Below are 22,699 nucleotides of genomic sequence, written 5' to 3'. Positions count from 1 at the left end.
TAATCAATTATTAGTGACTGAAGGCGTGATTAGAGGTCAATCTTCACTGATATCAGAGAGGAAACACATCTTACTTTTATATTTCCCTACCAACTTATCTCCACACTACCAAATTAACTTTATTTTATTCTTATTTCTTCGCTACCAAATGAAACATTAATTTCACAAAAAAGAAAAATAAAGAAGAAAAGAATTTGAGGTTTTGTTTCTTCATTTCTTGAGTGATATAACATTCCTTTGTCTTGGATGGGCCATTTGGGATGTTGATGTCTTGGGTTTAAATAATCCGTCTCACGGAGTTCGACTTTTGGAACCCAATGTAGAATAAAGATTATATTCTAATTTTTAAAAAATGCATATTTAAGTTCAAGCATATATATGAATACAGGATGTTTGCTATTAAAATTGAAAGGTGGATTGAATCGTGCTCCTAACTTATTATTTATCTGTAACATGTTAATAAAAAAGTTTACTAACAGATAGTTCTAATATATTATAAATTTTAAAGGAAGAACATTTCATGTATTATTTGTATTTTATTATTTAACAAAGTCAATAACATTTGTCGTTCTATAGTTAATGGTTTAGTTTATCATGGTAGTTTTTTGTTAACTAGACTCACGCATTATTTTGGATCTTGAACCTACTTGATAAATATCAGTTTTTTTAATCACAAATGTAATGTAGTGACAACCAAAATATCAATCTAAAGATATGGTAAAGCAAATGAGTAATTTGTTAGTGTGTGATCTGATTTGTTTGGGGAAACACATGAACATTAGTCTAAACTGCCTAAATATACTCTATATGCGGTGCAAATGATGTATCCATTTTCTTCCTAAAACAGAACACTGAACTAGTGCAGAATACTATGCTAATCACGGTTTTAATATCCTAAATGCATGTGTAATGAACAAAAATTTGATATGAATGTATGGAATGCATCTGCAAATGATATGGAAGTTGTGATGAATCTTCAAACTACTTAAAATGATACAAAATGCCAATTAATAAACTGTTTGTAGAAAATGCTTAGAAGAAAACCTAATATATAACGTTTGATGAAATTCCTAAGAAAAACTAATGATATGATTTTTACAATGTAAATGACATGAACATATTCTAAATGCTAAAACTAATCAAAATATCCAACTAAAACTGATTAACAGCTTTTAACATAAGTAGTTACCTAGTTCATGTTTTGTTGTTTTTGCTTCACAATGCGACTTTAACTAAAGGACATGCTATACGAATACTAAAGAAACAGTGGACAACACATTTCAGCGGATTTATGAAGAATCTAAGGACAACCATCATTTTATATGGCAAAGAATAATGAAAGGTGCTTGAGTCCGACACAAATCAACTACGTTGCTTCATGAAAGAATGCACTCAGAAGCAATTAAGTTAAATCTTATACAAGAAGTACAGAAAGAGGCTTGTGGCATAAAAAAATACCTATTTTAGGATTTAAAAATATTTTAATTGTGTTTTATCACTTTTACAAATTGAATAAGAAGAAAAAAAAAATCAGTGTGAATCTTTTTTCTAGCTGTTAAACAATTTCACACTCAATCATCTTTCTTACATTTGATGATCTTTCACGTAAAAGATGTATTAAATATGTTTTATGCATTGAATTTTTTTTCCCTTTAAGTGGCATTTTAATAAGTAGATTTACTTAAACATATATAATATTTGAACTTGTGAAAAACATAGAATTGTAAAAAACAGATAGAATTTTCAAAATTGACAAAGTATATATGTTACTTAGGAATGTTGAAGCAAGATAGCTTTAGCTCAGATTATAAGAGATTATTAAAGTGATGTAAGCTTTTTCCAAATCTTCTTGGTCAAAGTTAAGAATTGTAACATACAATAAGAAAAATGATACTAACAAAGTATGATATTAACATAAGGCTATATATGTATAGTCTAAGCATCACAATGTTTATCAAACATAAAACAAGATTATACAATGTTATATCATCTTAGAAACAAAAATATTTGTATCTTTCAATTTATTATTTAAACAAAAAGCTTACATATTTTATATTTTGTTCCTTTCAACATTTAATGAAAATCATAGGAAAATTGGACTTTTAAATAATACCCTAAATTATACAATAATCATTTTTTTCTATATGATTGAAATAAGTAATAATAATCGATTTTTTTATATGATTGAAATAAGTAATAATAGATAAAAAAAATTATAATAAAAAATATTAAAAAATAAGAAATAATAATAATAAATTAAACTAACACCTGAAAATACTAAATCGTTTATTACTTATGAGCTAAAACATATAAAATAAAACTACCTTAACATATTTATCACGCACTGTATTGATCAAACTAATTAATAAGTTCGTTAAATAAATAAATAGTTACTTTATTGAACTTATCAAACACGATCAAACTTATTAAATCCTCTATTATTAAGAAATCTTGAAATATTTTACAATCCATTATTTTTTAATTAAATAAATAGCATAACATTTGAATGATGTTTGATAAGAGAAAAAGCGATTCTCTAAGTTTGTTTGTATTCATGCATATATTTTGAAAAAAAAAATTATTCATTATATTTGGAAACGTATTTATTACGTCAAGTCGTAACACATCACATGAGTACTTACCCTAAAAAAAGTAAAATTATATCCGCTTAATTAATCACAATTAATAATGGGTAAAGTTGCTGATGAAAGAAGTACTCAACCTAACGCACTTAACATAGAAGGAAGAATAAGCAAGTGCAGCTTACTGGAAGATCGTTCCAATTACTCGCATTTACGTTGTGTCACTTTGACTTTTCCATAGACAAAACGCCATTTCAAAGCATTTTATTAGGCCACTAAAATGAATTTACATAACTCATAGTGATTTATATTCTTTAACCAAATGATACAAAATTCAAATTCTGAAAACATCTTTTTAATATAAAATAAATAAATCATGTTAAAGGAAAAATATTTATGTCGTAATAATTTTAGTATATAAAATTCATTTTGTTCCTTACATTAGTGTAAAAATTATGTTTAACGTCATGAGTTTAATGTATAACAAACAAAAAATCAATTTAAAAAATGATCAGTGACACTTTTGTAAATAAAACGTCATCGGTTACGAAAAGTCTCTACATTTCATAGTAATTAGACACCAGCCCCCCTCAAGTCCAACGTCAAATGGTTTGCGAAAAGTCATTGTTCTATGGACTTTGAACATCGGGGCCTTTGATGTCTTATTTATATTAGACATTAGATCTCACCACCACAGACGTCAAAAAGGTGCAAAAATATCTCATTTTGAGTGCCAAGACTAACCCTTTTACAAATAAGACGTCAGTTGGAAATGAGAGTCGATGTCAAATGCCATGTAATTTCACCAACTCCAGAACGCAAACATCAATTATGCATTTTCTCTCTTACTGCTTCGTCTTCTTTCTCTTGCTTTCCCGTTCACCATTATTGTTCAGGTACATTTTCTTCAACTTTGCACCGTTTAAAATCATTTTGTTTCGATTACATTACATTTTGACTCATTATATTTCATTTGCACTAATTAAAATTCGTTTTCACTGTCTTTTGGTGCAGTTTCTTATCCGTGAGTTCTTGGACCTTGACGATGGCGCTTTCCCTCTCCATTGCTTATGCTCATTCTCCATTGCTTGTATCCATTTTCTTTCGATGATTTCCATTTTCAACTTTTCAAGAAGGTTATCGTGATTTGCTAGGATGATTTTCTATATTTCAAATGTGGAATTGCAAAAACAAAATTATTTAAAAAAAAAACAAATTGGACGTCAGTTAGTGTTAAAACTGACGTGAATTAGTGTCTCATATGGAATTTGATGTTTATTACATCTTTCAATAAAACATTGGAACGAGATTAAATGTTGAATGTCCAAAATAACAAACATTAAACAACTTTTTTACACTTATGTTAGCACGACAGGTTAGAAATCTTACAGTAATGATTACGTTATAAAATAAAAGAAAAGTAAAAGTCATAACCAAGTTGGTTACGTAAAACTGAACTATATATAATATGAAGTAGGGTTTTCATCATCTTAAAACAAAGGGGAGAATGACAATGTGTTTACCAGAAGTGATTAAGATGGTTGACTAAGCTTTTGTGATTTTCGTAATACTGTGCCTAAGTTTTGATATAGATTCAAGCCATATATACATATTTGAAGTAGTGTAAAATATGTTTCTTTTATTCTTTTAAAATATGTAAAATACGTTTTAATTTTTAAGAAAGTATCTTGTTCCTCTGATTTTAAAATACCCTATTTTCTTAATCTTACAAGTATTATCTAAATTATTTATTTATTTATTTTAAAATATATACTGACATGTTTATTTATAAATAGGGTGTTTCGGTGTCGTCATGGACAATAGCCAAGTGTATTTACCTAAAGTCAAAAAGTTTGTTACCACATTGAAAAGCATAATTATTTGGACCTACATCAAATTTATTATAGGCAAATCGCTTTAAGCTTTTGTTGTTTATTTTCCTTTTGAAACCATTTCTACGAAAAAGATAATATTCCATCTATCATGCATGCATGCATCTTAATCCCTTATGTTCAGTAGCCAATCACGGTTGTCCTTCATATATCTTTCTGTCTAAATTTGCTTCTAAATTACACTATGTCATTTGTGTTCTTCATTTCAGCCAACTACTAGCAAAACCACCCATTCATTATTTTACTCATTCTAAATTATAGAATTTCTTTTACCATTTTAATCTCTCGTATGAGATTTTAATTTTTTTTTTAAATAAATATGATATAAAAAATTAAGTTGTCATAAATAATTCTAACAAATTATTAAAAAAAAAATCAATTAAAAATGAAATTACATATATACAACTATTCCTTTATTATCTTGTAAGCATAAATTAGATTAAAACCTAGTTTCGTAATCATGGTTTATATTTTAAAGAATCCATCTCACAAAGTTTTGAGAGGCTCTTAAATCCTTAAAAATATAATTTTGTTTGAATTAAATGTTTGCATTGTAAGAAGGGTGCACATGCGACTATAGACAACATATGATTTATGATTTGATGGTTGGTGGGAGAGGACCAAGGGCTCTTTGCTTTCACACGCTTCCATAGGAAGAGCCATTTGATTAAAGAAGAGGAAGACGTAGAAGGTGAAGAATCATTGTGATTCCACAGAATGCTTTGGGGAACTTTGGTCTGAAGATGTTGGCGACAAAATTAACTTTATAGTTGTCGTGTCTTTTCCATTGGATCCATGTGAAAGGACACTGAAACCAAAGATGCCCCTCGGAGCTATCTCCAACATACCACACTACACAATTAAACATAGTAAGTGTTATCAAAATAGATCACTTGGTCTGATTCAACTCGATTCATCATAAATTAATCGTAAATTGATTACTTAATAAGTTAATTTAACTCGATTCATTTATTAATGAATCAAAAAAATTTAAATCTAGTTTGATTACCACGGATTGATGGGTTAAACGGGTTGGATATTTGGTTCACTTAATTTTTTTTTACCCTTTTCTTCTAAAATTCTTATAACAGGATTGATCAAATTGAAACAATAATAATTGAACCAATTAATATAAAAAAGAGTTTTGCATAAACATAATAAGGGTTTGACTTACAATGTTTTTTTGTCATTGAATAATTAATTAATTTTATTTCATTAAAAAAAATTAAAACAATAGGTAAATTGGTGAGTCAATCCGACTCATCACAGGTTAAATCCGGCTGAACTGAATTCTTAGTGAGCTAAATCAAAATTGAGTCATATCGAAATTTTATTTTTTTTTCAACCAAACCTAACCTAAATCTATAGTGGAGTGAATTAACTTACAAGTTTCAACCCATTTTAACAACACTAATGATAAGTTATGATTTTCACAAGTCAATCCACAAACCCTAATTTTGGCCCATGATTTCTTAACCACCACGTTTTAACTTGTCCCTGTAATATTAATCCTTGTGCAATGATTCCAACCCCTTTAATAAGTCAAAAACTTGCATTGGAGAAAAGGCCGCGCTATATACTCCTATCATAATGTGCATATATATTATATATTCCTCTTTGTGGCTCCCTTTCTCACTCTCTCTTAAAAGAGAGAAATCAAATTATGAATATAAATGTAAAAGAATGTGCCCAACTTTTTTTAGTTTACCTTTTTGACTTTCATGTGTTCAATTTAAATATTCATCACCATGCCTATGCTCCCTACCTTCTACCTAGTTGCTTTCTCTTCCAACATTTAAACTTACAATATAGTAGTTTGGATAACTTTTATATAAAGCTACAGGCGATATATATGAGGTTTAAACAAAGTAAAATAAAAATAAAAATCGATTTATATATAAATCTTTTGTTCTTGATTGGAAATGAAGTAATCTTTTACCAATTGTGAAAGAGATAAAAATTATTATGGGTTAAATATTTACCCATGTATATAGAGTATAGAAAACAAAAAGTAGGTATATGAGACAAGCTAATACCTGTACTGTACCTAACAAGCACCTTTCACTCTTAACTTGGATATATGAGACAAAAACAAAATTAAAAATAACGAGCCTGCAGTTTGATTTCTGATTCTCAAAACATTTGTTTTTTGAAAAATCTACACACGACAAGATGCCCTGCCTGGTGAGGTTTATATGAATATCAATTTGGACTCAAACAGATAATAGAAGAAGAAAGTAAGACTAAAACAACATAAAATAACTATTTTTTTTCTATAATGTGAATTAATTTATGTACAAATTAAAAACATAATTTTTAAAAAAGTTGAACAAGAAAATTTCTTCCGAATAATTTATACATTAATTTCCTTATAAAAATTGAAAAAAATTTATTATTGTTTTCTTCTTATATTATATTTAAAATAGTGGCACGCTAGACAGAATCTCAATTGAAATTTTTGTTTGTGACCCTACTAAAATTAGTTTACTTTGCCTTGTTCTAGTTTGATCATATGATGGCGACTTCTTTTGCATGGAAGACCATAACATTATAATGTTATTGTCGTCCAAACCTTAATCAGACATGCAAGCTTTTACCACTGTATCGCAGGATTTAGCGTAAAAGTTGTTCTTTTTATATTGCTTATTTTATAATATAGCCTTCAATTTTATGGTTTGTCCTAACGTGAATATTAACAAGAGGAGTTATTAAAAGGTCACTTTAATTGTAGAAAGTTTTGATTGTAAGATGGTATTATATTATATTCTAATCTATTATCTAGTCATTTGCTCTTATAATTGTATAATGATTCAACTGAATTATATATATATATATATATATATATATATATATATATATATATATAGGAATATTCAACGATCACAAACATTATTCATGGATGCAGCATTTATCTTTATATTTTGTATTAGAAAATGAAAGTACTATTAAGGAGATTAATTATGATTTAAAGGGGTTAAAAAAACAGAGATCCAAACGATTATTTTTGTTTTTGCTGACTTGTAAAATTTTAGGGAGCCTAATTAGATAACAGTGACTAGGTAGGTTCAGGAGCTTTAAAAGAGGAAATGATGATATATGATATTTCACATCTTTATAACATGCAAATAAAAACTTGTTGATAAAAGAAGCACTCAAGAAAGGTTATGGAAATGAAATCATTCTTGTTTGGACAAAGAACGATTATATAGATTCTATTTACCTTTGATTAAATAATTTTTTGAACAATAAGAATAAGTGTGCTTTCGAAAAAAATAACAAACAGAACATTTTATGATAATTTTTTTTGCTTGCATTGTTTCTTACATAAGAAAAACAAGGCATATTTCCCTTACCAATAATCTGTTATTAATAGAGCAATTGATTTAAAAGAAATTTTTAGAGACAATGTTGTTGGGTGTTAACAATTGTGACCATGAGTGCTTGGTATATAACAAAGAGTAATGGTATCATGACACACTTTTACATTCATTTGACATAAAATACAAGGATAAAATGGTCATAAAAATATAAAGTTTTATATTTTTTTAAGAAGAGAGTAAAAAATAAATAAAGATAATGTCAAATAAATATAAAAATTTTATATGTGTCAAAGAATATTTTTCATAACAGAAAAGATTTTAGTGGTTGTTGAAATCTTTGTCCACCATGAGAATGGTTCTTAATTACTTGAAGAGGTAACTAGGGTTAGCAATTATCATGAATTTAGAAACATACATGTCTATTAGAGATTTGAAAGAGCCGTCCACAAGAATTATTTAAGGCAGATTTAAATTTTTGGTTTGTATAGTTACTATAACAGAGCAATTTTAGGTCCCTAAGCATTTAAAGTTTTAGTCTATGGCTTTCACTTTTGTGGTTATGAACAGGCTTCACAACTTTAAAGAACACACGAAATCCTACATTATAAATGCTAACTATATTTATTGCGCCGTTTAATTAAGTCTTTCAAACTGTCTTTAAAGTACATTTCGCATATCACTTCTTTTTAAACTATTTATTTTTCTTATTCTCATATTACTATACTTTTGTTACAATTATGGTAATAATGGAAGAGAAAAGAGGGAGTACAAAATAAGGCTACATGAATATGCAAGCTGATGAAAAGTATACATATGCCTAGTTATGCTACTGTGTAAGTCACATACGTAGAAGGGGAATTTTGTCATGGAATGAGAAAGCGGAAGAAGTGAAGCATTAGTAATTTAATATAAGAGGAGAAAAGAGATGTTTTTTTTTTAAAAGAAAAATAACTACTCCAATAATTTACTTAATTATCGGCAAAATATTATCAATGACAATAAATTTGCGATAAACTATAATTTACTAATTTTTATATTTTAATTATCGATAAATATTTTCATTGATACATATTTGTCTATAAAATTTGTTAAAAAAATTTGTTCATAAATTATAATTATTATTACGAATAAATTTATTCACCAATAACTTATTGATATTTTTGTTGACACTTTAAGTGGTAAATTTTTCACTCAATCTAATGGTATATATATATATATATATATATATATATATATATATATATATATATATATATATATATATATATATATATATATATATATATATATGAGAAATTAGTGAGAAGAAGACGATGAGGAGAAGGAGGAGGTGGTTAGGGTGACATGGAGGCTTGTCAATTGCATATCAGTAACACACGTTGATGATCGTCCGCATAAATGGAGGATGTCAGTGGTGTGCAGAGTTAAAGAAGGAAGTGAAGAAGGAAAGGTGGAAGAAGAGACAAAGGAAATAGGAAGGCAAATAGAAGGAGGATGGTATCACAAAAGGGGGAAATGGCCTAGAGGTGGAGGTGGTGGCACAACGACAATTTGCGACAAAAGGATAAAGATGATGAAATAAAAGAAAAAAACCAGGAAAAGGAGGAGAAAGCAGGAAATCCCATCGGTACTTATCGATGGATGTTATTAATAAACATTTATCGATGTTTCGGTTTATAAGGTCGATGTTATGTTTGCTTCTCCAAAGGGTTTCCAATCTTCAGGCTTAGGTCAAGATTCAATCTTCGGTCCTCTTTCACTGCTGTTCGATTGAACTGGGGTGCTACTTGCAGAAAACACATCGATGCTAAAGTGAGTGTTGGTCTAATAACACTAGTAATAAATGTGCAATCAATGTAACCAACTACCACAATACCAAACCTATATTTATAGATTTTGTGATTGACTTCTGATTAGTTATGTCGTAATTAGGACCCAAATGATGATGATCTAGCTTAGAATTAATGTAATTATTCTTGGCAGTAATTCTGTTTGTAATCTGACCGATCGGTTCACTGACCGACTCATGTAGGATCATAGATTGTTGACCGTTCGGTTAGTAGTTGATCGAACTTTCATTTTGTACGCAGGCCCTCCAAGCCCGAGCATATCTTTCATTGGTGAGATGTGTAAGGGTTTGTTTAAGGTGAGTAGATGGTCGTGTGTGTTAAGGGGGAATGGGTTTCGCTGAGCCGTTTGTTCAGAGCAGTTGCTCGCGTGGACAATTACCATGACAGTTAAGAGAAAATGTAACTGATGTAAGTGGAACATATGGCTTCTCAAGATTTGTGTGCCCGTTTGAAACGAAGGGTCGCCTCATGAAGAGTTGGATTACACTGGTTTCAACGAATAAGATTTGTTCGTTGAAACCTTTTTTTCGATTATAACTAAGAGATGGGGTTGATATCATGTTCACACTTGCTACTCTTCTTATAAAATCATAAACTTTTTAATAAACAAATATCGTTTTCTATTAGTTTACCTTTTATATATATATATATATATATATATATATATATATATATATATATATATATATACTTAAATTCTGACAAGCTTCACACCCTTAAAATCCATCGTTTTATTGACAATATGGTGATGATGATGCTCATGTGTTAACAAACATTAATTTAAAAAAAATAAGCAAATATTGTATGTAAATTAGTTTTAGGATGAATTATCAGTTTAATTCTTATTATTTTTATTGAAATTTAGTTTAATCTCTTATATTTTAGAAAAAAAAAATCAATTTAAACCTTTATTTTTTTAAAATAAGTTAAATTGGTCATTGTATTAATTAAGAATTTACATTTATTGAAAAATTATCAACCAATGAAAATTTTAACTAATAATTAGAAATTTGAAAAATAAATAAAAGTTAGAAAAAACAAAAAGTGGCAGCTGAAAAAACAAAAATGGATAACTGAAAAAGAAAGAATATGAATGATGAACACAATAACACACAGAAAAATCCATGCAATGATAACAAAACACAAATTCCAAAAAGCAGTGACTACTTAAGCATAGAAACACAAATCATGAAACTCATGCCTCTGATCATTTTTCTTCTCTGCAAAAAACGGGTGCAGAACACAAAGATAAAGCTAACACATGAAGTTCCGAAGGGGAAAGCAACAGTGACAGAGAACTAGCCAATAAAGGGAGAAGAAGAATGACAGAAAATTTGCAAAGGCAGGATCTTTTAATATTTTTATTATTGTGATAAACTGCAGTTATACATATATATAAATGAAAATTATATCAACTAATATTTTTATTAATTACTAACGTAAAAGGTTTTTGCTAATTCTATATATGAACTTTAACTAAGAAAAAAGAATGAAAGCTTCATACATATCCCTGAAATGAAATGTTTTACAGTTAACTCTGCGAAGAAAAACAAACATGTCTGTCCCCAGAAACCAAAACACATGAGCGCGTGAACTCATTAATTAATCATCGCAAAACAAAACATAAGATTTTGGCCACATATGACAATGATGTGTTGTTGTGTTTAAGAAGCTGCATGCAATCAAAATTATAAGATTCTTTTTGGCCACTTAGGTTTTGTATTGTAGCTACCTTCCACGACTCGTTTATTTATTAATAAAAGGTAGCATGCTGCATGCTTCATGCTTAAAACAATAGACAATGGTATTTTGATATCTATTTTTTTTTTCACTTATTTCATATTATCTTTCATTATTTTTTATTTATAAATACAAAAATTTATTGTGTACAAAAGATTTCCATGCTAGTGTTTCATATAACTTTGTTTAAGAGACTAATTTAAATACACTGATAACGATACTTAAAATTGCAATGTGTGTTTTTTAAGGAATTTGTCCTTCCATTCACAATATGGGATCATGTCATTGAAAGACAATAAATAATAGCTAATTCGTGTAATTATTATATTAACAAAAATTAACTATTTTTCTAATCATTGACAGAATACAAATTTCTAAACAAGCTAAGTTCATGAAAATTAAAACTAATAACAAAAATATAATAATTAGGCAATCTATTAATAATATGTCGCGTATAAACTATTTCAATTTTTTTTTATATAAATAATTTAATTTTCCTGTAACATAGATAATATGAATGGAGCATATTAGCGTGTATACCATTTTAATTTTAAATAAATAAATAAATATATATATATATATATATATATATATATATATATATATATATATATATATATATATATATATATATATATATATATATATATATATATATATGGAGAGAGTTGTGGTGGTGATAATGGGAGGGAGAGAATTGTCTACAGGAGGACATTTATGATGTATTCAAAACCCTTTGTCCTTATCTATAAAGTATAGTTACAATGACTTCCAAATACAACAATAGAAATAGAAATGAATAAAGTATCAAGAACGAGTATATAAAATTAAAATTTTTTGAGTCATGTCATATACATATAAACAGTAAATAAAAATCACAATCTAATAACTAATATATTATCTTTAATTATAAATTAACACATGTAAATATCAAATAAATTTATAATAACAAATATCAATTTTTGTTTTTTTGAAAAATTCATATTAAAATACATATTTAAAGATAAATAGCAGACACATTTTAAGTATTTTAGGTATAGAAATTTCAGTTGAGACAGATAGTAGACACATTTTAAGTTTGATATTTTTTATTTTTTACACGTGTTAATAATTTTGACGTTTATGTGGATAATTTATGTTAGAGAAATTCTTGACATAAATTTATATCGGACTTTATTATGATATCTAATGTAAATTTTGTGTATTTATTATAATAAAATAATTTGTTTTAGCATAAAAGCATAACTTGTGTAAAAAGAGATATCAATTACAATTATTATGTTTTTTACATACATAAAATACAAATGATACTAATATGCATACATTTTTTTTATTAAGATTAAAAAAACAATCACACTGACTGATATATCTTGTATCGTATCCAGTGGAGCCGAACGGTTAACAATCAGCACCGTTCGGTTCATCCACTTAGGTCAAAGATTGGACCGCAATTGGGTCAGTGCTTAAGTTATTATTGGGCCAACAGTCCAGCAGATGATAAAATAATCAAATAATATCTAATTAAAGATATTGATAAGCAGGTTATAAACAACCAACCAGATTTTTAGGTAATCTGTTTATCTTATTTTGTTTATATTTTATTGGGCTTGTATCAGCTCAAGATCCATGAAATAAATTATAAATACAAAGCCAGGACCGAAAGCCAAGTACGTTTCATTTACGTTCAATTCACCCTTCATAACACCCAAACATTCAGTAGTGATAATCCTTCACTGAATACTCAATCAAGAGCCGAGGCTCTTCAAACTCACGCCTAACTTGAGCGTCGGAGTATCTTTTACAGGTACCTCCCCCCTGGAGCACGAAGGCAACCGATCGGCCAAGACTGAAGTGACCGAACGGCCCAGACGGAAGTCAACCGAACGGCTCCGACAGAAGAAAGGCAAGCAGCTCAAGCGATTCCAGCCTTCGGGAGGAAGGAAGACACGTCAGCAAAGGTTCGTCTCTCGGTCCTGTAAAATCCTACCGAAAAATTTTGGCGCCCACCGTGGGGCCGAGCGGCAAACCCAATGGTGACCACGAGGAGCATGGAGGAACAGTAGAACACCAGAGATTTGATAGCGCAGATGCAAACACAGATACAAGCACAAGCAAGAACCATACAGGCGCAGGCGCAAGCACAACAAGAGATGCAGCGAAAGCATACAGAAGAGACTGCGGCGCTAAGGGCGGAATAGGTCCATACCGAGCGGTCCGCCTCAAACCACGAGAATGGAAACAAGGGAAGTAGTAATCGACAGCCATCACAACACACCAACCTGAACGGTCGAGGAAGAAGAGGACCTCCGCCCATCAAAACCGTTCGGCCAACTAGCTTACTCCCTTTTACGGCGACCATCATGCAAACTCCAATCCCAGAGAAAAATCCTCCGGTATTAGAGAGGTATGATGGCTCAACGGATCCCGACAATCATCTTAGGATCTTCACCAATGCAATGGCGTTCTACACGGACAGTGACCCGGTCATATGCAGAGCCTTCTCCTTATCGCTTAAGGACGAAGCATTGGAGTGGTATAACCCTCTTCCCCCAAACACAGTGGATTGCTTCGCCACAATAGAAACCCTCTTTAGAAGGCAATACGTCTCCAATCAGAAGCAGGAGATAACACCAGCGGAATTAGTAAATACTGGGAAACTTTGAAAGCCTTTATGACAAAAGTCAACCGAACGGCTCCGACAGAAGAAAGACAAGCAGCTCAGGCGATTTCAGCCTTCGGGAGGAAGGAAGACACGTCATCAAAGGTTCGTCTCTTGGTCTCATAAAATCCTACTGAAACATATCTCAATAATATACTTTATCCATAAAAATTCTAATACACGTTACGAGAAAAAAATCATTTAGCTACTAAAATAATAAAGTCTCAATGATTGAAATAGTAATCAATTTATATTAGTTTTAAAGATACAAAATGACTTGTTAGTGATATTAGTTCGTAAAGCTACTTAAATAGTGACAAAAAATATTAGTGACAAAAATTTGGTCGCTAAATTGGTGCACTAGTGAAAAAGGTTTTCCACAACATTAATTAATGACATTTAACAAGTATCATAGTAAAAGAAATTATTCACTGAGAAAAGATGAAAAAGGAATTATTCACTGAGAAAAGATGAAAAAGGAATTATTTTGGTAACCAATAAAACCTTCTAGGGTTGTCGATGTAAATGATATTTTTTATGTTTAATAACAAAGGGTTTGAACATAAACAAATAGCTCTTATTTACTAAAATTTCACAACACCTTTTTAACGTTTGATTCTTTATAGTTAAACGAAAATCATATAATATAATTGAACCATTTTTCATTAGTGGTTTAAGACATCAATATACAACATATATTACATATGTGTAATAAACTTTCATCTAACTTTTAACCAGATGAAATCTTAATATATAATATTTAGATACTTAATAAAGCTATAATGTTTTTGTTATATATAGGAAGATGCACTTAATACATACAATAAGCATATTAGGTCAACATACAACTTAATATCATCAATTCAATCAAATACATATATCTCTATACATATACTCATATTATATACTTTTAAATTAATTACCATTCATACAATTCAATCAAAGAAATTAATTGTATTATACCTCAATTGTACTAATTGAATTGAAAAATTGTTGTAATTTCTTTTAGATTTAAATTTGTTGAATCACTTTAAATTTGCTTGACAAATATATCTAATTCGATCATACTTATGATTGATATTGATCTTAAATTTTGAATTAACTTTTACTAAATTAATTTATAATCATTATATAAATTATCAAAATTCATTGCATAATTTCATGTTCAATGAGCAAATCAAATATCAAACTAATTGGAATGATTTTTGTTGAGTGAAAATAAGTTTAATAACCAAATTCCAAAACTCAAATCAAACATTCAAGTCCCAACGAGTTTAAAATGTACATTTACAACTAATTATTGCATAACTTACATGTTTCAATAATTTCAACTTATAAGTTGGAGATCAAAGATTCAATATTTAGATCAAAACATAATAAGCAATCAATTCTCTTCAAACATTTCAAAGAATAATCTTAATAGATCTAATATATAATTTGTAAACTACATATACTCCTTAAACTAAAGTTATATTAATTCAATCAACATAATATTTTAAATGAATAACAACTTAATATCCATCCTTACGTCCAAAAAAATTAATATCAAAATTCAAACTTCCAACCCTACTATGAATTATATTTGATTCAAATAACTTTCTTTATCTCAATTCCTGTATAAGGAGATGCTCCAAAAATTTAGAAAAGTTAGAGATATTTTTATTGTAGTTTAGTAGAGATTCAAATATTTGGCTTAGATACATTAACAAAACTGAAATAGAAAAGAAACATAAGACTTAAGAGATGAGAAACTATTACTTTTATATTGAAATTTGAATTAGTTAAAATTTATCATTGCTTTTGTCACAGTTCATGGATATTCGTTGATTAAGAAATAGATGAAAATAAACTCTAAAGAGAAGTCAAACAAAATGTTTAAAAAGTTCATATTGACAAGTTATAATTAGTTTAGTTATCATTGAGTTCAAGAATGTGCAGTTAGGTAGAGTTTATACTAACAGTTAAAAGTGAAGTAGACCACAAATTTTAAAAATATAGTAAAATATTTAAATTAAAAAGTTGACTTGTATTAATTATTGTGTTTAATAATCTATTAATTGCAAAATCATTTATTGTAATACATTAATTACATTAATTACTTATTACTTATAATATCTTCTAGGTTTAATAAATATAACATTTTCACTGAATGTATTAGTTTCATTCAAATTCATAAATGTTACAGAATATATTATTAAAATACACAACACAAAAGTAACGCTGGAGAAAGTAGATTAGTTAAGGTTTGAGAATTTGAAAAAAATTATAAAATATTTTTGTACCTATATTAGAAATATAATATATTAATAAATAGATAATTGTAAAGTTTATATATAATTTATGTTTAATAAATGTTTTGATTTATTAGAAACAGTTACTTACATACGTAACAGTTGCATTTGCAGTGTATATGGAGAGGGAAGGGAGGAAGTGGTATCCAATGTCTTTGGCACGTGTGAATGAAGGTGCAGTCTACCCTCACACGCTTCTGGACGCCCCCACTTGCCCGCGCAGAAGGTGAGGATCCTGTGTCAGCATTTCTGTATTTGAAAGTTCAAAAACAAACCCCACTCACTACTCATCCCTTTCCCACTCTCACCCTCAGGCACACGCACTCTCTCTCTCTCTCTCCTCCCTCTTCCCTCCTTCAACGCCTGTTGCCTGTAACGTAACGGATCTCCATTAATGCTCTCTTTGTCTTTCTCTCTCTTCAAATACATTTTTCTCTATTTCTATCTCCTCTTTTCCGTTTTTCTCTCCATTTCACTGTGCCTTTTCCTTTTCTAATCTTCAACACTGCTAGGAATCCTAGGGTTTTCATTTCTCCACCCTTCACCATCAGCATTCCTTCCTCGTTCATGATTCTTCATGGACAAATTCCGCCGCAGCAACTCCAACCACCAACCTTCTCTTACTCAAGGTCACTCTCTCTTTCACCCAAAAGTTCGGTTAAACTGCTTCTTTCATTCTCAGGATTTCTGATTTTACTGCTTCTGCCTCCTGTTGCTCATCTGATTTCTCTCAGGAAAAAAAAAATGTTTCTCTTTTTTATTTTATTTTTTTTATTTGGATTTCGGATTTTTTAATTTTTTGTTTATTTTTCGTAGACATTTTTTAATCTATTTTGAATTTTGGCCTTCTTTTTTTTTCTAATGAGTATAATTTTTTTTATACTATTTACTGTTGAGGATCAGTCCTCTGGGACAATAATTTAACCTATTAGTCCACTAGAGATAAATGTTTAACAGTGTGAAACTAGAGGAATCTCTAAGAAACAACAACTAGTCCTTTTCTCTCACCAGTGGAATCTGCTACATGGTAAAAATAATGATTGTAAGGACCCGAGTTAATGCTGCTTTCTGCTGTTTCATTTCTTTTACCTGCCTTCCAACCTTTTCTGCGGTGTAGTCGGCATGATTTCCTTTGTTTTCATAATGATTTTATGCGGTTGTAATGTTTTGTGATCACACATTAGGGTGTCTGGCAATTGATGGTATTCAAAAAATGTTCTTTTTGTTTTTTGTTCTGTTTTTGTCTGCTTCATGTTTAACTAGACTCCTTGTGGAGTTATGCTCTTTCACTGCTATTATCTCAGTGGTTTCTTTTGTTCATGATAAGCTGTTCATGTTTGTATAACAAATTTCCTGGTTGCTTCCTTGTCTTGATTCTAGTTATTACAAACATATATTATTTTTATTATCGGCAATATTTTATTATCAGTTTCCTCGTATTTGATCCTAAATCTTCATTTTATGCTAATGTTGTCGTGCAGCTCCGAGGAACAAACAGGTTCATAGACAACGACTACCTCCGAATCTGTCACCTGATTCTTGTTCAGGCGGTGGTGTTGCTGCAGAGAAAGATTCGGTAAGCTGGATTTTCCTATTTATTTGTTTTTTTGTACAATTGACCATGATCTACTTGGAAACATCTACCGATTAATGAAGAAACTTGCCAAATTCGGTGGTGGGGTAGAGCATTTAGTTCTCTGAATGAGGTATTTTGTATTAAAAGAAAAGAAATCTTTGATAGTAAATATGCTGAATTTTGCAGTTTTCTCACAAATTTGGTTGGAGATCTTCGAAAAAACTGCTTGGAACACCGATTAAGAAGTTATTAGACGAAGAGATGTCACCGAAATCTGAATCAAAAAGAAGATCCCCTGGAGTCATCGCCAGATTGATGGGTCTTGATGGACTGCCATTTCAGCAGCCTATTAATAAGCAGCGTAAGGGTTTATCTGAAAACCACCAGAAGACTCCACAATTGCAGAAAACACGCGGCAAAGGAGTGCCATATGACTGTGGATCATCTAGGAGAGGCTTAAGGGATCAGCAAGAATTTAAGGATGTATTTGAGGTTTCTGAGATTCCAAAGGTAGAGAGCAGTAGATATCCGTCGCCAGGGTGTGTAGACTTGAAGACCAATGATGCTGAAATGTCATTCATTGAACAGAAGTTCATGGATGCCAAACGCCTTGCAACTCATCAAGATTTACAGTCTTCAAAGGACTTCCGAGACACACTTGAGGTTTTGGATTCTAACAAGGATCTTCTGCTGAAATACTTTAAGCGGCCAGATTCTTTGTTTAAAAAGCATCTAAATGATCTTCAAGCTGTTCCTGTTCAATCACATTACAGACATGCAGAAACTATGGATATCGAGAAGTATGAAGATGACTTAAGTTGGAGGTCAGATAGGGAGAAAACACGGTTGAACTACAATAGATCTCATGAAAAGCATCTTGATGGTTATCCTTATCATTTTGACAAAAGACATGTGATGCATAGTTCACCAAAATCATCAAAGCTTCAATTTCAGGGCAGACATGAACAAGACGCAGTCCCCACAAAGATTGTCCTCCTGAAACCCAATCTTGGAAAAGTGCAGGGTACCAGAATTGCATCATCACCTTGTTCTCATAATTTTCTGTCGGGGCGTGAAGGAGACAGTGAACTGTGTCAAGTGACAAACTTGCCTGAAAGTGCAAGTTCTTGGAGGCAAGATTCTTTTGAATCTAGAGAAATTGCTAAGGAAATTACTAGGCAAATGAGAAATAGTCTTAACAATAGCGGCATGATGCTTTCAACTTCTAGAATTGCGGGATATGCTGGGGATGATAGTTCATGTAGTATTTCTGGTAATGAATCTCCTGACATATCTGGGGAAATAACTGCAACTTTGGGAAATTCATTCGACTTAAACAGTCGTAGCAGGCGATCATCCCATTCCGGTGAATCTTCTGTAAGTAGAGAGGCGAAGAAGAGATTGTCAGAGAGGTGGAAAATGACACACAAGTCTCAAGAGGTGGAGGGAATCAGCAGGAGTAGCACGCTGGCAGAAATGCTTTCTATCCCTGACAAAGACTTGAAGGCAGCAAATTTTGTTGGCACGGCTACTGGGGAAGGTTTCCATGATAAGTTTACTCCCAATAGTGAACCTGCTAAGTGGGTTGAACCATTGGGTATCAGCAGCAGGGATGGTTGGAAGGACGGCTGCATTGGTAGTTTGTCAAGGTCACAATCTCTTCCTTCTTCCTCCACTTCCTTTGGAAGTCCTAAAACATTCTTGCGCACTGAAGCACTTTGTTCTGATCGATATATGGTGCCGAAGGAAGGCCATAAACGTGAGAGGAGAAGAGCAGCAAAGAGTCTTGATCATAGACATGGTGTAAATAACAGAAGCCCAAGATCCGGTCACAAGAAGTCTTGGTCTTTGCATTCGTCAAAGCTAGAAGTAGATGAGTTTTGTGCTGACTTACATACAGTTCAGAATAAAATGAATATCATTCTTGAAGATTCGGCCAAGCTTGAAGTTCCAAGTGCAGTTGCTGATGATGACACGGAGGTGACAAATGAAAGCATAGTTGAGTCTTCTGAACCTTTGAATAAGGTGCTTCCTGAATTATCTTCTCATGTTCTGATTGAAGGCCATGGTGGTGCGGTTGGCAACAATTCAATACAGCAGGTTAAGTTTCTGACATTTTCAACTGGTATATTGTTAATGCTGTGGTCATTAATTGATTTTACTAGACAATATACCTGTATCCATTTAGATCAACCATTTCGTTCTTGTTGTTCAACTTATATCACATCTAGCAAATTAGCCTATTAATTCACCTGCATGGCATTCCACCGTTTTCATCTCTTTTTTCTGGTTCATCCTTACATGGTTTGCTATATTAGTTCTTTCACCGGATGACATCATAGTTCTTTCCCGGAGATTTTTTATCTATTTTTTTGAACTTGATGTTATTCAAATAAAATATGTACATTTTAGAAAATAGAAGTTGTTAATGCAGAACTGTTTAGATGCAGTAGTAGATGCATTCCAAAAGAGGACAGTTATATTTTCTTATAATCCAATATACTAGCCTGTAATTAATGAATTGCATAAAATTTTCCAAAGTTCATTATGTTTTTTCTTACATGATATGTTGTTATATTTCAGGATCTATCAGCTGCGTCGCCTCATGGAAGTTCAGTCATCCATGAACCACCTGTTCCTGGACTAGAAACTTCTTGCTGTAAAGATGCTGATCAACCCAGCCCTGTCTCCATCCTAGAACCTGCTTTTACAGATGATCTGTCTTCTTGTTCTGAATGTTTTGAAAGTCTGAGTGCTGATCTACAAGGTAACTGAACAAGACATTTATTTTTACTATTGTGCAGTGTCAATATAGTGTTATTGCGCATCCTATGTCTGGATTCACATTTATTTGCTTTAGTTACTCAATCTTTTATTTCCTTCATTTTGAAATTCTCAGTGCCGACCTACTGGGAGCTAGCTAGACGTTTATGTTGATTATTCTGCTCTGCTAATATTGGGTGGCAGTGAATTGCCATAGCAGTGAATGACAGCAATTAACTATGGTTTAGCAATTACCTTCGCTCGTGTGTATTTTTGGAAAAAAAATGCAGTGATTTTTTTTTAGTTGAGTTTCAGTGTGATAGCATCCTTTGTTTTCACTAATGGAATTCTATAATGAATTGAGGTTAGACTAGATTTACTAATGAGAGGACTGCATGGTGAGCCAATAGCTTCTGTTAAAATAATAGTTCTACCCATGGTAATAAAACTGCATAAATAAGGCCTCATCTATAGGTTCTAGTATGCTTAACTGCGAATGTTTTGTGATAATTGGTATTTGAATTGAATAGTTAGACACGATATGCTGCTTAACTGTTGAAATGATATTTCAAGGTCTGATCATCTTTCTCTTAAGCGTGATTTTGAGACTTAGACTCATTCCTTTCTCTAATGAAACTTTAATTGTTGATAGGGCTGCGAATGCAACTCCAGTTGCTGAAGTTGGAATCTGATGACTATGCGGAGGGACCCATGAAAGTAAGTGATGAAGAGGGTGAGGAAGTATCTGCGGGAATGTCAGCAGCAGACAAAGGATTATGTAGAACAACTGAAGATAGCTGGGAATGTTCTTACATTATGGATGTCTTGTCCGAATCTGGCATTGATGGAATTCAGCTCGATACAATTTTAGAAGTTTGGCATTCCCTAGAATGCCCTGTGAGTCTTTCGGTGTTTGATGAACTTGAAAAAAGGTATAGTGACGGGACAACTTGTTCAAGGTCTCAAAGGAGATTGCTTTTTGACCATATAAATATAGGAATTCTCAAGATCAGTGAGCAATTCTCTTTCTCTAGATCAGCAATAAAAAATGCCATTGGTTCTAATTTGACCAAAAACGGGTTCCGAGATGGCCTTCTGAGGATGGTAGTGAACGAAGCAACAGTAAGTGATGGTGGCCAGGGGAATGTAGTGGTTGGGGAATCTGAGTGGATGGACCTTAAAGTTTACACTGATGGAATAGCCAGGGAAGTTGAGAGATCATTGTTAGATGATTTGGTGGCAGAGGTAATCAGTACCTAGAAATTTGGTACCAGAGATCATAGTTTATTTCCATAGTTTATTTCCCTGTAATGTAAATCAAATAGGACAATGTTAATTTCATCAAAAGATGAATAAATGGATCATAATCTTTCGGGCAAACTAGGCTAAGGGTTTTTGAGTTTACTTATTTTTGTTATCTTCTTTTTACCTTTTATTACTCTCTTTTAATTTATAAAGTAATATAATACTATACATATTTTATGTTAACATTACATAGATCAAGAAATGTCAAAATATGTCTAGACAAGAAAGGATGTCAGGTATATTTTCTATTTTTTTTTTGTAGCAATAGTTTCTTCCATAAGACATGACTCTTCTATTTATTTATTTTTGTTTTAAACTTCTCTGTGTTTGGTTTTTATTTCTCTCACTCTCACTACTCCATCTTATGCATTAACTTTTCAAGTTATGGAATTTCTTTTAATCTTTGTTATTCATTTAAAATTCACATCCTTTTCTCTCCTTACAAAGTGATTTTTAAATTTGCAAATTATGTTGTCATATAAGTTCTGATTAAATTTTACAAGTCATTTATATGATTATTGTATTTCTTTTAACTTTACAAATTATTGCTAATTTTTTCAATGGTATCATCCACTTGATTGAATTAAACTGAAATTTGATTTACATAAGAACTAAATTTGCTGAGTTCTATAAAATCATTCTGTTGATTAAACTCGATATTTTGATACTCAAATCAAATTTGGTGTTACTTATTTTTGTTTGTAAATCAAAATCTTCATTG

General features: G+C 30.9%; 1 protein-coding gene across 5 annotated transcripts; it reads left to right on the top strand.

Moving 5' to 3' along the window:
- The first annotated feature begins 16,612 nt into the window (after positions 1 to 16,612).
- LOC108326286 (uncharacterized) lies at positions 16,613 to 22,053 on the top strand. 5 transcript variants are annotated; one of them, XM_017559690.2, is made up of 5 exons: positions 16,613 to 16,963; positions 17,816 to 17,910; positions 18,097 to 20,010; positions 20,494 to 20,677; positions 21,326 to 22,053. In XM_017559690.2, exons 1-5 carry the CDS (start codon positions 16,912 to 16,914, stop codon positions 21,931 to 21,933), a joined length of 2,853 nt encoding a protein of 950 aa, XP_017415179.1. In that variant the 5' UTR covers positions 16,613 to 16,911; the 3' UTR covers positions 21,934 to 22,053. The 5 variants fall into 5 exon arrangements, with proteins under 5 accessions (XP_017415179.1, XP_017415183.1, XP_017415182.1 ...); XM_017559694.2 differs by lacking the exon at positions 16,613 to 16,963 and adding an exon at positions 16,982 to 17,361; XM_017559693.2 differs by lacking the exon at positions 16,613 to 16,963 and adding an exon at positions 16,982 to 17,376.
- The last annotated feature ends 646 nt before the right edge of the window (positions 22,054 to 22,699 follow it).

The sequence above is a fragment of the Vigna angularis genome, chromosome 3 (genome assembly GCF_016808095.1).
Source record: "Vigna angularis cultivar LongXiaoDou No.4 chromosome 3, ASM1680809v1, whole genome shotgun sequence".
Classification (NCBI taxonomy): Eukaryota; Viridiplantae; Streptophyta; class Magnoliopsida; order Fabales; family Fabaceae; genus Vigna; species Vigna angularis.
The sequence above is the reverse complement of the archived record's forward strand: the minus strand, read 5'-3'. Positions and strand labels throughout refer to the sequence as shown.

Excerpts from the sequence above, each read along its gene's own strand:
- LOC108326286 (XM_017559690.2), top strand. The coding sequence starts at position 16,912 with ATGGACAAATTCCGCCGCAGCAACTCCAACCACCAACCTTCTCTTACT. Across the intron at positions 17,911-18,096 it reads TTGCTGCAGAGAAAGATTCG|TTTTCTCACAAATTTGGTTG; the intron begins GTAAGCTGGATT and ends TGAATTTTGCAG. Across the intron at positions 20,011-20,493 it reads GCAACAATTCAATACAGCAG|GATCTATCAGCTGCGTCGCC; the intron begins GTTAAGTTTCTG and ends GTTATATTTCAG.